Source organism: Lottia gigantea, assembly GCF_000327385.1.
Source record: "Lottia gigantea unplaced genomic scaffold LOTGIsca_38, whole genome shotgun sequence".
Lineage (NCBI taxonomy): Eukaryota > Metazoa > Mollusca > Gastropoda > Lottiidae > Lottia > Lottia gigantea.
This window is the reverse complement of record NW_008709295.1, coordinates 2039013-2061504: the sequence shown is the minus strand read 5'-3', so window position 1 is coordinate 2061504 and position 22492 is coordinate 2039013. Positions and strand designations below refer to the sequence as shown.

The following is a 22492-nucleotide window of genomic DNA, read 5'->3' as shown; positions in this document are numbered from 1 at the left end:
AATGTTTCAGAAGAATTTTATAATAAATAAATGAATATAGTAGAACTATTTGTGGGTAAAGATTGCATAGATCAAATGTTGCATGTTTGGCAGCATGGGGAAATTCATCTAATCTACCAATGAATTTGAGAAAGATCACTGATATCTATATTGCAAAATACACCGAAGATAATTGGGAATCTGTAAGACACGAATGGGAACCTTACGCTTAAAGAGATACGTTATGTCTTGGAGCTTGTTTGATAAAATATAACAAAGTTATGAAAGACGTTGTATTCCAGAATACTTCCAATAATCTAACGGCTCCTTCTTTAAAGGGATGGTATTATGTATATCATTACCATAAAGAAATGGTTGAAGAAGAATGGTATGAATCTACTAGAATGGTTCCAACAAAACACCGAAAAAGAAAACGTAGAAAAGTTCACTTACATACATCCCCTTTTATAAGATATTTTATCAGACAATCCATTGAAGGAGGAAGAGTTTCGGCAAATCGAAAATCATTTGAAACGAATAGAATGGATGATATTTGTAATGTATTAAAGGAGTTTAGTGAAACACGAAGTGATAATATAATTGATTTATTTAAAGAATATAGTAAAAGTAAAAAAGATAACGGTTTGTACGCGTCCGCCATGTCGGATTTAGACAGCGAATATCCTAAAGCGGAAAGTGGTAGACCGTTTCTACCGGAAGAAAATAAAGGATTTGTTAAGCTCTTTAATGAGCAGCAATTCAGACCTAGAACGGCTATTTTAAAAGTCTGGTTTGAATATCCTACTAACATGTTCTTCCAACCGATACCAGCTAAAGATAAAATTACTTTTACGAACAAAGAAGGTAATAAGGAAACTGGCACTAAAATCAGGTTCAGAAATGGTTTCTGTTCAGAAGTTTTAACATCGGTTGATATTCAAGAAATAGTTAAAGCCGGTGGACGAATTATTAGAATATTAGATGGTATAGTATACGAAGAAAATTTTAAAACTCCACCATATAAAGATTATATTTTAATTTTGAGAGATCTGAGAAATAAATATAAACGAGAAGGTAATATCGTAGGTAGTAATTGCATGAAATTATTAGGTAATTCATTGTATGGTAAATCTATTCAGAAGGATATAACTACATCGAGACATTTATGGAGTGAAGCAACTTTAAAAGTCAACTTCGATTCACACGTCAAAAGCTATCCTAAAGTAAATGAGACTCAATATATCGTTGAGAAGAAAAAGAATTTGACTGTATACCTCCTAAATCTACACGACTAACACCTAGTCATTTGGGATCATTCGTATTATCTCATAGTAACAAAATAATGAATAATTTTATTCACGTAATAGATGGATTTTATAAGCCGGTGATAAAGATGAATTGAGTTTGGATGAAAACTATGAATTTGATGATTTCGATTACCTAACTATTCCAGAGTGTTTAATTACTCAATAAATTTAATTTTTTTTGTTTTAAATGAAGTTGAATAACAATTTCCTCGTTACCAAAATCTATAAACCTATTTTTACCATCTTTGATTTCCAGATTTATATCTTTAATCATAAAGGAATCAAGTGGTAAATATGTCGTTTGAAATGGTTTCTCTATAATTCTACATCCAATCGGTACAGTGAATGTTGGAAGACTGTAAATAATCTGACGTTTGTATTTATTGAAAAATCCACCGTTTATTAAATTGCAATGTATATTTATCACATCGATATCATTCACGATATTAGCTTTGTGTGGTGCTAAAGTGGATTTGGTGTATATTTTTTTTTATCAAAGTCTAGTAAAAGTATTTAATGAATTTTCTACGTTGAAATCAACTTGACTATTATTTCTCAATGTCAATTTTATTTTGTTCAGATTCAAATTACCTTCGAATTCAATATTGTTTTTACCATTTAGACTTCCTCCATATTCAGAAAGGTAATCGTAAATGGATACGTATTCGTAGCTTCCTGGTAATAAACTTATGGTTTTGAATGTAGCTCCGTTATCTGTTGATATTTTTATTTGTTTATTTTTTTCGTTGATGTTTCTAATGGAATTGTGAACAGAGAAATACTTTAATCAAATTCATATTTTTGATTGCGATTGAGTTCATACTCATAATCTAGAGACAATTTAATGTCTGATTTATTTGAGGTGATAACGAATAGTTGTTCTTTATTTGACATTTTTAATCACGCTTTTATAATCATTTTTATCTATAATACCTTTCTCTAGGAGTCTTTTTAATATACAATTTACTTCATTATATTGTCTGTGTGATCGATGTCCTTGCTTCATTGCCGCTTTTGAATTGTGTGAATTTGGACTAAAACTTATTCTAAAACCATTAAATAATAACCCCTCATCATCAACGATTGGTGAAATGCTCTTTGGTAAAACTGAGTCAGGGTTTGAAAAAAGACGATTTATATCATCTAAGGTCCTAATTATAATACCATCATATTCAATCGGTTTAGGGTGATGAGGTGTGGGTTCTAAAGCTAATTTTTTTAATATCCTCTTGAGATTGTAATATTGGTTGAAATAGAGTTTGTAGATTTTCTGTTAATCCAAGTTGTTTTAATTTCTTATTTTCAACTTGGGTCTTTATTTTATTCTTAGCTTTGATATATTCTCTAATTCTTTTTAAAATATTATTCCAATCGCTTCGCATTTTAAAAAAAAATAAAATTAAAATATGTCGATCATAACTCTTTCACCCGCAGGATTTCTAGTATTTACAAGTACATATCCATGATCATCTGGATTTCTCCAGTGAGCTTTACAAACCGTGATTTATCGACTGAATGATTTGAGATAAATCCTTATCGTTTAATTCGAATAATAAAAATCAATATGCATTTTATCTAATGAACATAGAATCCATCCCGTAAAAAGATTGGGATTGGTATATGCAGTGACAGTTGTGATGTCTTCCTTTCGTGAAGAATTCTTGTTGAACAGCTTGATTTCTTTGGTGCTACGCAGTCGTCAAACAATATTAAGTTCTTTCGATTGCTATCAATATTAGACAAGTCTAGATCATTAACATTTTTTGTAAGAAAAACTTTAATGTCTATCTATGATATCTTTTATTTCCATTTCTTCTTCTTCGTTTTCTTCATAATATGTCTTGAACATCTTTCTTTGGTAAATATTCTAAAGCTTTCAGAAATTGATAATACGATTGCTCTGGTGTTGTGTAGATATACAAAGAATTAAAATCTAAAAGGTTTGGTGTTGTCAACATGTTAAAAGTGAGATGAGTTTTCCCAGAACCGGAACTACCGCATATACACATGAGCATTGAGTTACTAGGAAATATTTCTGAATGTTTGAATTTCTTTCCCATTTTTTATTATTTTATTTTGTTCCAAAATAACTCCATCTCCTTTATACTTTGAAAGATATAATCCTTCTCTAATTTTAAAAATATTCCATTACCCCTATTTTTGACTTTGTCTTCTCCTGTGTCAATACTCTCTACTAATTTATTTAATCCTTGTTTAACAGTTTTAAAACTTGGTTTCTTCCCCAAATCGTTTTCCAAATTCGTTAACTGTTCCTAATATATCTGCCACTCCTGAACCTTTTGCTTACTTTTCCATTTCTAAATTGTGTCTATGTTCTTCGGCAGCTTTTACTTTAGCTGCTTTATCATCGTTGACAGCGCTTACTACAGTAGCTGTACCACCAGCTATTGCAAACGCCGCGGTAAGACCACCAAATATCAAAGATAGTAGGAAAGGTAAAAATCCACCTTCCTTTGCGTTGGCGTTAATTCTTTCTAAGTCTATATCATCTCTGACTTTACAATATTTGTATTTATCAATAAGTTTTTTACTTTTAGTTATGCTGATTTTTTTACCATTGAAAGTTATTACAGTTGGGGAAGCTGTTATTTTCATAAGTAAAGTTTTCTACTTTCATTTTTAAGGGGGTATTTTTTACTCAATTCTTATCATTCCTCTATCTGCTATTTTAATTAAATGTTTTGCTTCTTCGAGTAGTAAACAATATCGAATTCCCCAGGGTGTTTAATTGTTTCTATCGGATTTGAACCAGCTTCCAAAACCATCTCGCTAAATAAAGACGGAAAGAAATTGTTTTCTAACGTTGTATTAGTTTGTGGTACACGATTTTCATTGGGAGTTCCATCTTTTATTTTGAAATAGTATCTGAAATAAGCATCGGAAAGAATCAACCAATTCAATAATGAATTAATTTCGAAGGTAATTCTACCACCATTGTTCAACTGGGATTTAGAACCAACAGACGGTGAGATGATAATATAATCCGCTTTTTTCTTATTAAATGAGTAACGAATCGGATCGTATAATTTAAAGATTGGATCTAGTATTTTATTTGCCATTTTTAAGGTTTAAAAATTGAGTAGAAAATCGTGGTATGTTTTTTTTCCAAAAACAAGAGTTATCTTCCTTCTAGAAGTTTCTAGACTAAAAATAACATTATTTAAAACGAGGCTATTAAAAAACCGGATGTTAAGCGAAACAAGGATGTTATTCTGTATAAGGGTATTTTTAATATGCTTTTTTCGTTTAATTTAATGAAATGTAGGGTGAATAGGTTCTTTTTTGGGGTGGGGGTTGATGGAATGTAGGAGAGGGAATTGATTGAAGGTGTTTTTGGTGTAAGAATTTATGAAATGTAGGGTGTTTAGGTGTTTTTGGTGTAAGTATTTATGGAATGTAGGGTGTTTAGGTCTTTTTGGGACCTTTAAATATGTTCGCACTTCCCCCATGGAATGAAATGGAATGGGGAATCCCCTTGCGAACATATTGAAAGGTCTAGTACTACTCGAGTATATAAATCTATAACTGTTAAACAATATTTATATCCTCTTTCATTCGGTATGTTTCTAATGTCAGCAGATTATATATCATATAATCTTTAAGTTTTTAGTTTTTCTGAATTCTTTGTGAACTTCATCTACTATACACGTACCTTATTGTATTTTGAATTGAAAAGTCTTCTGACTTGAGCTCGTTCAACTTTTGCTCTAAAAGTATGATTTGGAATAGATTCTTAATCGTGAATTATTTGTGGATCCTCTTTATGTTTAAATTCCAAGTATACATATTTAAGCTGTGTTTGCCCCCCTGTGTAGTAGTTCTAGAACCTACAGATTTACAGTAGTGCGGAGCGAAACGGATTCATGCTGTAAATATATAAGTACTAATACTACTAATACAGAAAATATGCTTTTTATACGCCCACCTGAAAATGCATATTGCCGTCCCCCCGTCCGTTCACATTCTTTGTAGGCGCGATAGAGGCAAGTTTTATCTGATCTTGATGAAACTTGGTATCTACGTATATATTGATGAAATTTCGAAATTAGCAATAATCGGATGAGCGGTTTCAGAGTTATTGCCCTTTACTTAGTAAAAACTCGTCAAATTTGCCTGGTAGGCACGATAGAGACTTCAGTTTTTATCTGATCTTGTTAAGGGAAGCAAATTCTGATCCAAGACATACGCTACGATCACAACAACACACAGTCATAGTCGGCTTTATAGCCATAAATATTTTAGGAGTATCCGAACTGAGCTGAATGAGGTGAAGGACGAATTGGATGTATACAAAGAAATGCATACTGAAGTCAATGTCTTTAAAATGAAAAGCAAACCTATTCTAGACAAAGTGAACAAACGAGAACATTCCTCAAAAAGTAATAATTTAATTTGTGTGGGGGCCGTCGTAGACTAAGTGACACACCAACACATCATCGACGTATCAGCATAGTTAATGCTAAGACCAAACGTACCGGTAAAATATTTAATCAAGAAAATGTTCACAAGCACAGTTCAGTACAATCAATATATGTTTTCATAATACTCATTTCAGCAATATACATTGTTCTTCAACACATTTTAATACATAGGCCTATTATGTGTCTTATTAAACACGTCAACTCAATAAGTATCGACGTAACAACGACAGGAGTACCACCAAAGGATCATTCCAGCATATTAGGAAGTTTCAGCATATATAAACCATATCCCATGTACTAATAAACAAGTATCCACATAATTACATAGTTCCCTAAGGAATACACATTCAATGGCTGAACATAAGTTGAATGTCTTAACTTGAACTGAATGTCCTTACTTGGATTGAATGGTTTTGCTACAAAATATTAACCCCAAACTGGTTATGGGCGGGGATATAATACAATTGATTATATTTTTTAGAGTCTGATGCAGAAATACAGATCTAGATCTTTTTCTGTTTATTCGTAGATTTTTCAAAAGTGTTCGACAGTATTCAACACCGTCTAATAAAATATGTATGTATCAGACACTGTAAGAAGATAACAAAGCAAATAGACTGCATTAGCAAATTGTGTCAAAAATATGGGATGAAAATGGCCAAGACCAAAGTAATTGTATTTAGTCGAGAAAGTATATTGAATCAAAATGAAAGATAGCTTGACCGGCAAGGTAATATACGCCCACTGGCAGTTGTCAGCTGTCAGAAATGATAAAACAGTCTTTAGTACAAATTTTCCTTAATTTAAAGAAATATTATTAGTTTGAATTTAATGATATATATTATTCGATATTTTATATCGAGGCAAAAACTTAAAAATTGTTAAATAGTGGTTTCCTTGATTTTTAGAGTCAACTTAATAGACTAATTGGTGTTTCTAATGAATGATCGTGTATTCTTAATCATATCATTATGTTCTTACTGCATATGATAAAGAGATCTTTAACAATCATAAATGTCCATGTATATACAGTCTGGATAAACAAAAAAAGACTTTTTGACCTTTCTTGATCGGTCACTCAATTCTGCTGGCAATTATCTTCTTATTTAGCTAATTATGAATTAATTATGGACATGTGAGATAAACTGGTATTTTTCCAAGTCATTAGAACACCTATATTTTCTATTCATATATGTATCAGTATTTCCATTTTCATAAATGAAAATAAGGGAACCCGTCTTTAAGAGAGAAATTGTCAAAAGATCTCATCAATATAAATAAAAAGACGTAAAACTCAATTCATTTCGTTTCTTTTATCAACATAAATCATCAAACTAAATTTAAAAAAAAACTGTAGTCTATAGTTTGCCTTTGAACAAGTCAAGGGCTATAACTCAAAAGTTTCTCAAATTTAAACTTGACAAATATATTATTAATATAAATGATCACACCATATTTCATTGTAATCAGATGAACACTAGTCTCTATTGTGCTCATGATCAAATTTTGACGCGTTTTTCCCTCAATCAAGGGCAATAACTTTCCATAGAAAAATCAAACCTGAGCAAGATCTCATCAATATAAATTATCCCACCAAGTTTCATTAAAATCAGATGAAAACTGTAAGTCAAAGGCAATAATTATCGATCGTCAAATTCAAACTTGACCAACATCTCATCCAAATAAATGATCGCACCAAATTTCATTAAAATCAGTTGAAAACTGTAGACTCTATTGTGTTCACAAACAGATTTTGATACGTTTTTCCTAAGTCAAGGGCAATAACTAAAAATTCAATCTTTACCAACATCTCATCAATATAAATGATAACATCAAATATCACTAAAATCAGTTTAAAACTTTAGTCTCTATTGTGTTCTATGAAAAAGTCAATGAAAACAATGACTGAAGAGAAAGGTTATAAATTTGTTGCTCCGGTGTTCAGCCAACCGTGTCAACTTTTATAAAAATAAGATTTAAAAGTTTGATAGCTTAAAATTTCTTTGATTATTTTTGTTATACCTTGTTGCTATTTAAACATTTATGTGGAATTAATTACTTTACTGTCGATTGTGGTATATATCAAGTTTGGATTCGTTTAAATATGTTCATTGATATCGTAACTTGGAGAGCCATAATTGGACTTTACGGTCACAAAATGGCGTCCACCAAAGGATCTTCCTCAAAAGGTATGAAAACTGAAAATATTCTTTGTCTACTTATATTGTCTTCGCAGCTTATAGCAATATGTGGAGATGTTGAACAGAACCCTGGCCCTCTCAGCACAAGACAAGGACAGATTTCAAAATCCGGCGAAGTAGTTTACCCAACCCCAACCGACAATGTTATTGAACTCACATCCCTCGTTCAATCGTTGAAAGCTGATATCTCAAATCTACGGTCGGAAATTAAAGATCTTAAAGATGAAGTTAAGGATTTGAACATTAAGGAGGAGGTTATTAAAATACGGGAAGAGGTTACTGAATTAAAGATGGATAGCAAATCTATGAAATCAAAGATAGATAGCACTGAAAATCGAGAAAAACAGAAAAATCTTATTTTATATGGTGTAAAGGAAGTTGTGGAAGGCGTTGAAGACTGTGAGAAACTGGTAAGAGAAATTCTAGCTGGAGAGTTTAAGATTTAGGGGGCTGAGTCAGATAATTTAATAGGCATTGAACGGTGTTATAGTCTCGGAAAAAACAATGCGAAACGTACAAACCCGAGACCTATTTTTTTTTTTTTGCTTTTTTTTCTCAATAGCTGAAGACTTCACACCGCATATACACAGATTGAGAAAGGCATCGGTAATCACTTCCAAGAGATTATCCTCGAAAATATCGAATCCACACTCCTCTCCGTGAACTTTGGAACTCTCGGGGGCGATGTAAACACAGTATAGTATACATAATTTCGACCATCCGAAGTAATCGCCTCTTAATTCTAAAACTATGGACTCCTTATAAGCATCTTTGATTCTATTTATCCCTCCCGCGATTGTCTTCTTATACAGCACAACTACCCACACCTCTCTTTCCCACTACCACGTACACACCAAACAATATCATACTTTGGGAAATATTTATCAAGATCTATATATTTGATCCGCACCATGTTTCTATCAGACATATCACATCATAGTTTGAATGAACAAAATTCGGGTCATTTAATTTGGATCTTAATCCGTTTACATTTAATGTCAGAAGGTTGAGTTTCGAGTTAGTTAAATTGTGTAAATTCTTGTTACTAGACCCAGATTCACTGACTTGAGTCTTCCTTGGTTCGCTATTTATTCACTTTAATAATCTGTTCAGTTTCTAAATCAAAAGCGAATGTTTCCGCTCCGATAACTATGTAGTTTAAATGTGACGTCACTGAGTTGTTAGTGTATATCGCTTCGACGAGTTTAGGAATCGAATTTACCCAGATTTATGATAGCTGGCGATTTTAACGGACGAACTGGTCAGCAACGTGACTATCTGATAGACGACTCGACGAAGTATATTCCTGGTCTTGAGGAAGCTGACTATGATGTGGACAACTTTGACAAATCTCGCAATTCTAAGGATCAAGACACCAACAATTTCGGTATTAAATTATTATCTTTGTGTTCAGTGTTTAATAAACATATTGTTAACGGTCGTGTTCAAGGAGATATTGATGGTGAATACACATGTCTTACATACAATGGCGCTAGTGTAGTCGACTACCTACGGGTTTCTACTGAGTTATTTGAAACAGTTTCCAATTTCGTTGTCGAATCCAGAACTGAGTCAGATCACCAGCTTTTAACTTTTCAGATGACATGCAGTGCCGCCTACATCCTTGAGACTAATAACGGCAATAGCTCTGAATCAATTCCAAATTGGTATGGAAACCCGACTTAATTGAACTTTTTGTGGAGAATGTGAACAAAACTTTTGATCAATTCAGTGACGAGTTTGAACAAATTTTGAAAACAAATTTTGACAATGCTATATCATATTTTGCTGATTTTATCAAGTCATGTGCAAATTTTATGGTTTATAAACCTAAATCTAATATAATTGGTACGATAATAAACAGTAAGTAAACAAAATAAGTATAACTTGTTAAATCAATTTAGAGAAAGTAATTGTTATTAACACTTAGCCTTGTATAATAACAGCAAAAATGACTTTTAAGTCATTATGTAGAGAGAAGAAACGGAATCAAGATAAATTGTTTTATGACAAACTATACAATAACTTAAACGATCCAGATCCAGATCCAAACGATTAAAAGTTTCCGACCAAAAACGAAAACCTGTAACTTGATCAGTTCGCAAGAGTGGGTGGACTATTTTAAATCTGTCCTGAACCCTAGTTTTATGTCACAAGATGATTTGCTTTACTCTGTATTCGATACTTCTTTAGAAGGTGATGACAATGGACTATTAAATTGTCCAATAACGCAATCTGAAGTAATCAAATGTGTGCAGAAAATGAAATCTGGAACTTCTCCAGGGCCAGATGGCATTGTTACTGACTTTTACAAGGCCTGTTCAGATATATTTGCACCCAGTTTAACTAAAATATTTAACACTATATTCGATTATGGTTCTTTTCCTGACAGTTGGTTAAAGGCTATTATTTCCCCCTTGCATAAGAAGGGCTCGGTCTGAACTTGTAATAATTTCATTACTTGACTGTTTAGAAAAGATTTATGGTGCTGTACTAAATAAGAGGTTACAGAAATGGTCAGAGATTGAAGGTAAATATTATGAGGAACAGGCTGGATACCGGAAAGGTTATCCCTCTATGGACCAAATATTTACACTTCAAGGTCTTGTCCAGAAGTACCTATCGAAGCCCAGGGGACGTATGTATTGTTTATTTATAGATTTTTCCCGCGCATCCGATTCAATTAACAGATCTAAAATTACTGTCATTATTGAATGAGAAAGGAGTGAATGGCAAAATGTTTCATGCCCTAAAGAACATGTATTCATTGTGTGAAAACAGCTCAAATATAACCCCTTATTTAGCTTGTTTGTCTTGTGTACGCCAGGAGTGCATCCTCAGTCCTTTACTATTTTGTATGTATATAAACCAGCTAATAGACAGTATGCGCAAAGGAGATGTCAGGGGAATTTTCACTAATCAAGACATCCAAGACATTTTGCTATTGCTTTATGCAGACGATGTAAGCCTTATATCCGATACTGTAGCAGATCTACAGAAGTTTTATTATATTAACCATAAATTAGAGTGTGTATCGTAATACAAATATTTAGGGTTGACGTTTTCCTCCAGGTTAATATGGAGTAAGCTGTATCCACTATGTCATTAAAGGCAAGGAAAGCCTTAATTCTTACTCAAGGCTTGCTCCGTAAAGTAGGGTCACCTCCAATTCATATTAGTTTTAAGATATTTGATGTTATAATTAAACCAATACTTTTGTATGGTAGTGCTATTTGGGGATATGAATACAGGAATGATATTGAAACTGTTCACTCACGATTTTGGAAATCTGTTCTTGGAATCCACAAAAGCAGTTCCACTACAGGTGGTCTAGGGAATGTGGTCGTCATGACCTAGCTATATACTATATGGCGTCATGTGTGAAGTATTGGATAAAACGTGTTCAAATAACAGATACCCTAAGCAAGTTTATAAAATGTTACACAATTTTGATTCTGTTGGCAGGGTAACCTGGGCAACGAAAGTGAGACTGCTTTTGTGTTCAATAGGTTTTGGTTTTGTTTGGTATCAAGAAAGTATTGGCAACACAAAACTATTCATCAACGCACTAAAACTTCGTCTTACCGATATTAATTTGCAAGAATTGTCGTCGAAATTGCAGAACAGTGAGAGCTTACGAATATATTCAATGTTTAAGATTAATGTATGTCACGAATCTTATCTGTCAATGAATATCTTATTTCATATAAAACAAAACATTGCAAAATTATGACTAAATCTTTTTCCTGTTGGATGTGTTCTATTTAAAAGGAAAGTTGTAAGTAGTCCTAGTTGTCCAGTATGTAATTATTTGTCAGAAAATATTTTTCACTTGTCCTCGTTATAGTGACATAAGAAACGGACTTCTCCCAGAATACTTTGTTTCGACTCTTACTTATATGAAATTTAGACAGTTGTGTTCAATTGAAGATGTTGATGTTATTAGGACAATTTTTAGATATTTAGATCAGGCCACATCAATCCGAAAAGGTTCTTTATAGTCCTATATGAACGTCTCTCATTTTAAAAAGTAGATAGAAACATGTTGTTAATCGCTCTTCATTATTTATTTATGAACATGTACTAAAGTGCTTTAATAAAATTGTATATGTATAAATCTTAGTATTATGTTTGTATCTTTGGGTCCTGGCCTTAATTCTGCAATAAACTATTATTAAAACAATGCAATTCGAAAACGAACGCCCTGCATTGTTTTTTAACTGTTTATTGCAGGGCGTTCTGTTTACTATTATTCTTCGAACGCACTGCTTTGTTTTGCAAATGACTATTTGTTTTTCGAATTTCACCTAGCTTGTTTTCTAAGAAGGGAACATGCTACATAATGTCTGTTGCTGTTTTGTAGTCAAAATATTTGACAATTATTTGTTAAATGTAAATTGTCACCATTTCGACCAACCGGAAATGAGCTGTGGACAATGGCTGTTTTTCCATTAATCAGCTTTAATACTCATCTGAATTTGCTTAAACTTTACTGTTTATCACCTCGCGCTAATGACTACAAGATAGCAATTGAAAAAATCTTTTTGAGCTCCAATTTTTGAGTTTTTTAACCTTTTTTCTAACTTCTACAATTCAATTTCGATCAATCTGAAAACTAACAGTTGGATAGACACTTTCCCGGATGTAAATGAGTATTGATATGTCAAACTTGTGTAAAATTCAAAATGGGGCCTCAGAGTGTAGAGCGATTTTCATAATTTTGGTATATCTGGATATCACAATGGATTACGAAAAGAAATTTGGAAGCCGATTTTTTAATTTCTATTTTGCTTTTCTTTTATTTCTGGTTAAAATTTTTCGGTAATGTCCAAAATTTCAAAGGCTCCTATTTCGTGACCTTGACCTTTGGTGGCCTGAACAAAATTTGATGATATCCATGCAGTGATATACTCATATTTGCAGTCCAATGATTACTTCCGGTTTTTATAGCGGATTGAAAATTACGATTTTTTTCTCTTAAGAGCTCTGTCACGTGACCTAATTTATATACACCAAACATTCTTATTGAATTTTACTAGAGTTCATCTGCCATTTGTAATGATATATAACCCCAGATATTTCAATCAAAATAGCGCTTTTTAATATTTGAAATTACTGTGCGTAATTTTCTTTAAATCGAAATGGAACCTCAGGGGGTAATCCAATTTGTGAAGATGATATCTACGGTATCTATAGGTTAAAACTGTTATAATGTATAATAACAGACTCCCCAAACTGCTAAAAATGTATTATAACAGACTCCCCCTCCAAACTGTTAAAAAAATGTATTCTAACAGACTCCTCCAAACTGTATTATAACACACTCTATATAAATTACCCAAACCACAGACAAGATTCACTAAAATAATACAGTATAAAATAACCGCTTTAAAAAAAATAAAAATGTCTTTAATTTTAAAACACGAACAAAAAAAATTCGAAGGAGACGGTTTCTTCTCTGCGCTAACATCTCTCGTCCCTAAAGTGGCCAATTTTGTCTCAAACAACAAATCCCTCATTTCCTCAGAAGCGCAAGCTCTTGGATCTGTGGCAAAAGCAGGAGTAAATATTAGCGATGCAGTGAAAAAATCTGACGAACTTAAAGAACTGCAGCTAATAAGAGAACTAAGAAACAAGAGACTAGAACGACAAGCCCTAGAAAAACAAGGAAAAGGGTTTAAAATCATTGGATAAAAATGGCAAGCAAAAATTACAGATTGGATCTTTCAATTGTATGATCCGATTCAATATTCGTTCAACAAGAAGAAAGAGGATTACGTAATCATTTCACCATCGGTAGGGACAAAGACCCAAATAAACGACGGAGGAAGAGTTACCTTTGAAATTAATTCGTTGTCCAATTGGTTGCTGCTTTCCGATACCCATTTCCGATGCGATTTCAAAATCAAAGACGCCACTCAGAATCGAATTCCACAAACCAACACGATTTTAGAAAACAACTTCTTTCCGTCTTTATTCAGCGAAATGGTTTTGGAAGCTGGTTCAAATCCGATAGAGATCATAAAACACCCCGGCGAATTTGACACAATGTTGAAAACGGTTCTGTATCCCAAAAACTACGATTCAGTTTCGGGATGGATTCCCAAAGTCGGTGACGGAGAAGTTTTAAAAGAACCGGTCAGAACTGTAGCAAATGACGCAGACCTTGCTAGGATAAGGGTAGTTGCTAGAAACACACTGGAAAGAGTGACTCGCGGAGTAAATCACGGATTTGAAAAGCGAGCGCTTCAGTACAACAATGTTGTCGAGAACAACAGATGGGGTAATTACGTAAATTGGAAGTTGTATCCTTTATTTGGTCTCTTGGAACACAGAAAGGTTTCCATAGGTTTACCGTATAAAATTCATTTGCAAAGAGAAATCAACGACAACAATATATTCTTTGGTGAAAACAACTCTGACGCAAAATTGGAAATAACGAATATCCAACTTTACATACCGGTAATCACTCCTTCCGTAGAAGTGGAAACGAGAATATTCAACTCTTTAACCAAAGACATCGAAATTGCTTTTCTTCGTCATAACACGATAGGTAGCATGACTTTAACGGGAGAATCCACCACGTGGCCAATCACCAACACCATCAAACCAGCGAGATATCTAATGGTCGGTTTCAAAAACTTGCCAGACTCTCAGACAAACAACAACAACATTTTCAGAGTGGCATTGAACCATACTCAAGATCCCATCATTCGCAAAGTTCAAGTCAGATTGAACAACGATAATTATCCCAATCAACCTTTGACAATTGATCCTTCCAAAAAAGATTACAACGAATTGTACAGAAACTATAAAAACATGTGCGAATTGTTTGGAAATACGCCTCAGTTTGAATACACAGATTTTTCACTCAATCATCCAATCTTTTGTTTCGATCTGTCAGCTCATCAAGAAGATCTTTTTAAAAAAAAGGTAAACATAAATATTCGGATTGAAAAAACACAAGGAGATGTAACCGGCTACGGTTTATTGCTGGAAGAAGCAAAACATTTGATTAAAATATCAGATAGAAGAATGATAAGAATTGAATAGAAAAACACCCTTTAAAAATGAAACCAGAAACTTTAGTTATGAAAATAATAGAAGCTATCGAAACGAATTCGCCGACTCTGATAACTTACAACGGTAAAAAAGTGCACATAACCCAAAAGATTATCGATAAATACAAACATTGCAAAGTCAGAGACGATATAGACTTGGAAAGAATTGATCAGAATTTAACTAAAAAAAGGTGGATTTTTACCTTTCTTACCTTTAATCTTTGCTGGTTTAGCTGCAGTAGGAGCAACTGCTGGTGGGGCTGCTGGGATAGCCGAAGCTGTCAACTCAAATAAAGCAGCTGCAGTAAAAGCAGCTGAAGAACGTAGAATGTGACAATGGAAAGAGAAGCACGAGGAGGTTCGGGAGTAGGAGATATTTTAGGGACGGTGAGAGAATTCGGACAAAGATTTGGCGAAGAAACCAAGAAAACCGTTAATGTTGGTACGAAAATGTAATAAATAAAAATGGGCAAGAAATTCAAACATTCGGACATATTTCCTAGCAACCCCATGCTCATGTGCATTTGCGGATCTTCGGGTTGTGGAAAGACTTATCTCACTTTTAACATGTTGACAACACCGAACCTTTTAGATCTCGAGTCTCTGTATATTTACACGACTACTCCCGAACAATCCTATTATCAGTTTCTCAAAGCTTTGGAATACATCTCGAAAGAAGAAGTTCAAGACAATTTTCACTACTACGAAAGCAACGAAGACTTGCAAGAGAACGCGGAAATAAAAGACATTTTAGACGGCTTTATCAAAGAAAAGAATCCTTCTCTGAAACCGACCGACGTCAAAGTGTTTCTGACTAAAAACGACAACAATTTAGACTTGTCTAAAATCGACAACCACCGAAAGAACTTGATTGTCTTTGACGACTGCGTGGCACAAAAAAGTCAAACCGTTCAACAAGAATTCTTCACGAAAGGAAGACATCACAACTGTCACTGCATATATCAATCCCAAACTTTCTACGGAATGGACGCCATTTTATCAGAAAGAACGCAAATTGTTTTTTATTATTCGAATTAAACGACAAAGATTTATCTCAAATCATTCAGTCGATAAATCACGCAATGGACAGAGATACATTCAAAAAGGATTGTAAAGCTCAATGGAGAAACCCGGATGATCATGGATATGTATTTGTAAATACTAGAAAACCCGCGGGTGAAAGAGTTATGACAGATATTTGTTAAATTTTATTTTTTTAAAAATGACGGATTGGAATAATATTTTAAAAAGAAATAGAGAATATATCAAAGCTAAGAATAAAATAAAGACCCAAGTTGAAAATAACAGATTACAACAACTCGGATTAACGGAAAATCTACAGACTCTATTTCAACCAATATTAAAATCTCAAGAGGATATTAAAAAGAAATTAGCTTTAGAACGGAAAATCTACAGACTCTATTTCAACCAATATTAAAATCTCAAGAGGATATTAAAAAGAAATTAGCTTTAGAACCCACACCTCATATAGAACCCACACCTCATCACCCCAAACCGATTGAATATGGTGGAATTATAATTAGGACCTTTGATGATATAAAACGTCTTTTTTCAAACCCTAGCCCAGAATTACCAAAGAGCATTTCACCAATCATTGATGAAGTGGGGCTAATTGTGGGACTTTGCTTTCAGCTAAGTCCCAGTTTGTTATCGAAATGTCAATTCTTTTTTTTTTTTTTTTCCACACCTTCTCAAGCAAAAGCTGCAACAGCTGCATCAATATTATTACATGTGTAGACCTTCTGCAGTGGCAACGTCGTAAATGAGTGTATTTTGGAACATTTTTGCAAAAACGGAAGTGCCACAGGTCCACATGTGCAAAAAGTCGAAAATCGGCTCTAGAAGGCGCATTTTTTGCATCGATTTTCTTCGGGTTTTCATTTTTACAATCTATTTTTCTGACCTGATAGCACTTGAAAAATTACGAAATTCGAAAATTCATAGCTCACCTTTTTCGATCAAATTTTTCAAATTTTTTGCAACTTTTTTGCTTTTGCATCGATTGATCTGAAATTTTAAATGCAAAGAGAGTTTACTAATGTAAATAATATGGTACAGTCAAAATTTGTACGTCATTTCCGCTTTTGAACAGGAAAGCGACTGAATTTCAAATCTACTTCCGGTTGAATAACTTCCGGTGTAATTTATGTAGGTCAACCAAATTTAGCTGATTTTTACCAAATGAAATTGTAAGGCCGATTTTAAAATAAAATCCAGACCGGAAGTGATACTTCGTCCGCCATATTGAAAAAACACACTTTTGTAAATCGAAAAATGGGGCCTCTATGAAGAAATGGGAGTGTATAATTTTGATGTGTATGTAATCTACAATCGATTGCCAACAAAAACTAGGAAGCCGATTTTTGAATTTCGCTTTTCATTTTTTGCAACTTCCGGTTGAAGTTTTTGCAAGTTCTATCTCGTGACCTTGACCTTTGATGACCTTGACCTTTATAAGATTAAAGGTCATTGACCTTGACTATCAGTTGATACTTTGACATTTGACTTCTGACCTGTACTTCCGGTTTTATAGCGTTCCGAAAAAAGCCAAATTCGCAACTTTGGACTGCTCTAGCATATGACCTAAATAACCTAAAGGGTCAATTTTTTATGTGCTTCCGATGCTCTTTCCAGTGATATATAACAATCGTACTTTTAAAGCAAATTCTTGATTTTTTCAAATTCGAGTGGTTTTTTACCATATTTATGTCTCTTTGAGCTTGGTGTATGTATATCCTATGATCTACTTGATGTAGAACCTTGAAATTTGGAACACAACTAGACATGTTGAATATGAATTCACTTATGACAAAAAAGTTGAGGTGGGCGTGGCACATCCGGGTTGAACTACTAATTGTTTACACTTAGAGGAAGGTGCATATCTCGCATAGGATACATTTGTTCAAAAAGGGACTTTGCACACAATTACCTCATTTGTTTGGCTAGTTTGTGTTAACAACTCAGTTATTTCAGCTTTATAGTTCCAAAAAAGGAACGAGTTTTAAAATTTCCATATTTTCAATTTTCGATTTTGACCTTTTTTGACTTTTGTTGACCTATATCTTTTGACCTGCATGATGTAGAAGCATTTTGAACATAACATCACAATTTGAACATCAATTAACCTATGCAAAAAAAATTGAGTTGGGCGTGGCACATCCGGGTTAAATTATTCATTATTGACATTTTTGGCCAAAGGCATAACTCGCAAAGAATACATTTGTTCAAAATGGAACTTTGCTCACAATTACGTCATCCTTTGAGCCACTTTGTCTAAGAAGGTCAGTTAGTTCAGCTTCATATATCAAAAAAAGGAACAGGTTTTGGAAATTCACAATTTTCAATTTTTGACCTTGACCTTTGATGACCTTGACCTTTATAGGGTCAAAGGACATTGACCTTGTCTATTAGTTTATGCTTTCATATTTGACCTCAGACGTCTACTTCCGCTTTTATAGCTGTCCAAAAACATCCAAATTCGCAAATTTGGACTGCTCTAGCTCGTGACCTAATTAATTTTAAGGGTAAATTTTTGTGGATTCTGAATGTGCTCATCGAGCTCTTTCCAGTGATATATAATGCGAAATTGAAATTTCTGAATTTGTGAAATTTCGGTGTTTTTTTTACAATATGTTAGCTTCTTTGAGCTAGTTCTATGTATTTCTTATGACCTATTTGCTGTATTTAGCTTGGAATTTGGAACACAACGAGACATATTAATTATAAATTGACCTATGACAAAAAAGTTGAGGTGTGCGTGGCACATTAGGCTTAAATTACTTATTATTTACATTTTTATCAGGAGTATAACTTGTATAAAATACATTTGTTCAAAACAGGACCTTGCACACAATTACCTCACCCATTTGGCCATTTTGTGTGAAAAGGTCAGTTGTTTCCGCTTCGTAGTTCAAAAAAAGGAACAGGGTTTAAATTTTGCATATTTTCAAAATTTTTTACCTTTTCCATTGATGACCTTGACCTTTGTAGGATCGAAGGTCATTGACCTTGGCTAAAGATTTATTCCTTCATACTTGATGTTCATCGTCAACTTCCGGTTTTATAATGTTTGTATTTTCAAAGTTTGATGACTCATATCTAGTGACGTTGACCTTAAATGACCTTCCCCTTAACATAGTCAAAGGTCATTGACCTTGGAAATCTAATCATACTTTCATGTTTTATGTCTGGCTTCAACTTCCGCTTTCACAACCTTCCAAAAAAGCGAAATTTTCAAAATTTTTAACTGCTTTAGCACGTGACCGAATTGGCTAAGAACGTTGATTTTTTCAGATTCTCTAGCAAATTGGCACAAGAGCAAAGTCCCACTCAGTACCACGAGTGGTTCTAGTGTTTAATGGTTTTAGAATAAGATTTAGGGCAAATACCCCCGAATTTATAATCGATACAAAAGATTACATATACACATTAACGAGAGGGTTAATAGATTTAATGAATGGCGAGGACGTTGTAATTGCCGATTGCAAGGATTTAGTAGCATACTCAAAATTTCTACATGCGATCAGAAAGACAGGACCCGAAACACGAAGATTGAGAGAAGTTGATTTATATATAACAAAAGTTATTGCGCAAGATGAAGAGGCGGTAGATGATTATGCAGAAGATTATCCAATCATACAAGAAATAGACGAATTCGATGATATGGTGGCATCTGGACAAGGTATAACTTTTTTATCCGACAACGAGGAACTAGTTAATAGATTACGAGTAATATTAGCGGCCATGAAGGAAGGTCATCGATCGGACAGACAATACAACGAAGTCAATGGCATATTAAAACGACTTTTGCAGAAAAAAATCATCACTAAAAAAGAATATATAAACGTCATTAAAAACGTCCAATAAAGAGCAATTGTTCGTTATCACCTCGAATAAATCAGACATCAAATTGTCTCTAGACTACGAGTATGAACTCGATCGCAATAAACAGTACGAACTGGGATTAAAGTATTTCTCCGTTTACAATTCCATTAGAAATATCAACGAAAACAACAATCAACTAAAAATATCGACGGATAACGGAGTTACGTTCAAAACCATAAGCTTACTACCGGGAAGCTACGAATACGTAGCAATCAGCGATTACCTATCCGAATACGCAGGAAGCGTGAGCTGTAAAAACAATATCGAATTCGAAGGTAATTTGAATCTGAACAAAATAAAACTGATCTTGAGAAATAACAGTCAAGTCGATTTCAACGTAGAAAATTCGTTGAATGCGTTACTAGGGTTCGATAAACGAATATACGCGCAATCGACATTGGCGTCGCACAAGGCCAACATCGAGAACGACATCGACGTGATTAACATTCACTGTAATTTGATCAACGGTGGATTTTTCAACAAGCACAAACGTCAAATCATATACAGCATACCGACTTTTACGGTGCCGATCGGATACAGAATTATAGAGAAACCGTTCCAAACGACCTATTTACCAGTCAATTCTTTCATGATCAAAGATATAAATCTGGAAATCAAAGACGGTAAAAACAGGTTCATAGACTTTGGCAACGAAGAAATTGTCATTCAACTTCATTTAAAACAATCTTCATTCTCTTCTTGAATAGTAAGATAATCGCAATCATCAAATTCATAGTTTTCGTCAAAACTATACTCATCTTTGTCGTTGTAAGGATACATAATTCCTTCACTGTTTGGTGGTTTTCTTTTAACATTATTCAAATAACTTCTTAAAAACTTTAGTTTGTTTATAATTTGGAATAACTACTCCATTGGTGAAACTTTTTTCCCATGGTTTGTTAAATTCATTCGACACATCATGTCCGCTTGCTAACAAGCTACACTTATCTTATCATTAGAATAACCTTTAAACGTTTTCTTTTCTTTTAAAACACCATCAGAAGTCAAAACGATGTTGTATTTGACTTTTGGTGCTAAATATAAACCAAATATAATTCCATCGTCACCGTAATCGTTTTTACCTTTGCAATAGTCTTTTTCGGAGACCAAACCAGCTCTTTTTAGTTTTTTCCAATTGTTGGATGAAATGTACAAACTATCGGTGTCGTTATAGTATATTTCGGGTTTATAAAATCCATTTATGACGTGAATGAAATTGTTCATTATTTTTTTACTGTGAGATAAAACGAATGATCCCAAATGACTAGGTGTTAGTCGTGTAGATTTACTATCTTCGGTAGTAATCTCTTTTTCTTCAATTTCTGTTTCAACAATATATTGAGTATCATTAATTTTCTCATTGGTTTTAACACGTGCATCAAAGTTGGCCTTTAAAGTTGCTTCATTCCATAAATGTCTAGTTGTGAATATATCTTTCTGAATTGATTTACCATACAAGGAATTACCTAATAATTTCATGCAATTACTACCCACAATATATATTTATTTCTTAGATCTCTCAAAATTAAAATATAATCTCTATAGGGTGGAGTTTTAAAATTTTCTTCGTAAACTATACCATCTAATATTCTAATAATTCGTCCACCGGCTTTCACTATTTCTTGAATATCGACCGATGTTAATACGTCGTGACAGAAACCATTTCTGAACCTGATTTTAGTGCCAGTTTCCTTTTTACCTTCTTTAATCGTGAAAGTGATTTTATCTTTAGCTGGTATCGGTTGGAAGAACATGTTTTTGGGATAGTCAAACCACACTGTTAAAATAGTTGTTCTAGGTCTGAATTTTTGTTTATTGAAGAGTTTTACAAATTCTTTTTCTTCTTCTGGTAGAAACGGTCTTCCACTTTCCGCTCTCGGATATTCACTGTCTAAATCCGACATGGCGGAAGCGTATAAACCGTTAGCATCAAATGCCATTAGTTTAGTACCTTCTATTTTTTTAAGTCTCGAATGAACCTCCGTTTTGTCTTTTGTGCTTGCGCTGTATTCTTTGAATAAATCAATTATGTTATTACTTTCAAGTTCTGTATATTCCTTTAATACGTTACAAATTTCATCCATTTTGTTCGTTTCAAATGATTTTCCATTTGCCGAAACTCTTCCTCCGTTAATAGATCGTCTGATAAAATTTCTTATAAAAGGATTAGTGTGCGAATAAACTTTTTCTATATTTTCTTTTATATGTTTCGAAACCATTCTAGTAGTTTCATACCATTCTTCTTCAACCATTTCTTTATCGTAATGATATAAATAATACCAACCCTTTAAAAATAAAGATGGAGCCGTTAGATTATTGGACATATTCTGGTTTACAACTTCTTTCATGACTTGGTTGTATTTTATCAAACAAGCTCCCAAACAGAGAGTGTCTCTCTTGGCGTAAGGTTCCCATTCGTGTTTCAATTCCTCCCAGTTGTCATGCGTGTATTTAGCGATATCTACGTCGGCAATCTTTCTCAAATTCGCGGGGAGATTGGAAGAATTTCCCCATGCAGCCAAACTAGAGGATTCGTGTTGGTAGGAACACGTGAAATTAATATGTTGTAAATAATTATTTCTTTCTGTCTTTTCCAT

At 33.5% G+C, this 22492-nt stretch overlaps 5 protein-coding genes across 5 annotated transcripts; 3 read left to right on the top strand and 2 right to left on the bottom strand.

Annotated features, from left to right (window-relative positions):
- Positions 1-350: 350 nt before the first annotated feature.
- LOTGIDRAFT_163241 (hypothetical protein) lies at positions 351-1274 on the top strand (the record flags this gene model as incomplete). Its single annotated transcript, XM_009059300.1, has 1 exon — positions 351-1274. The coding sequence occupies one exon, from the start codon at positions 351-353 to the stop codon at positions 1272-1274; it is 924 nt and encodes a 307-aa protein (XP_009057548.1).
- A 2316-nt stretch (positions 1275-3590) lies between these two features.
- On the bottom strand, positions 3591-4366 carry LOTGIDRAFT_163240 (hypothetical protein; the record flags this gene model as incomplete). Its single annotated transcript, XM_009059299.1, has 2 exons — positions 3591-3889; positions 4237-4366. The coding sequence occupies 2 exons, from the start codon at positions 4364-4366 to the stop codon at positions 3591-3593; spliced, it is 429 nt and encodes a 142-aa protein (XP_009057547.1).
- A 3520-nt stretch (positions 4367-7886) lies between these two features.
- On the top strand, positions 7887-9430 carry LOTGIDRAFT_163239 (hypothetical protein; the record flags this gene model as incomplete). The annotated part of the gene is made up of 2 exons (XM_009059298.1): positions 7887-8339; positions 9344-9430. The coding sequence occupies 2 exons, from the start codon at positions 7887-7889 to the stop codon at positions 9428-9430; spliced, it is 540 nt and encodes a 179-aa protein (XP_009057546.1).
- A 712-nt stretch (positions 9431-10142) lies between these two features.
- Positions 10143-10355, top strand: LOTGIDRAFT_88868 (hypothetical protein; the record flags this gene model as incomplete). The annotated part of the gene is made up of 1 exon (XM_009059161.1): positions 10143-10355. A coding segment is annotated over one exon (213 nt), but the record flags the coding sequence as incomplete, so codon positions are not given.
- Positions 10356-20825: 10470 nt separating this feature from the next.
- On the bottom strand, positions 20826-22492 carry LOTGIDRAFT_163238 (hypothetical protein; the record flags this gene model as incomplete). Its single annotated transcript, XM_009059297.1, has 2 exons — positions 20826-21361; positions 21475-22492. 2 exons carry the CDS (start codon positions 22490-22492, stop codon positions 20826-20828), a joined length of 1554 nt encoding a protein of 517 aa, XP_009057545.1.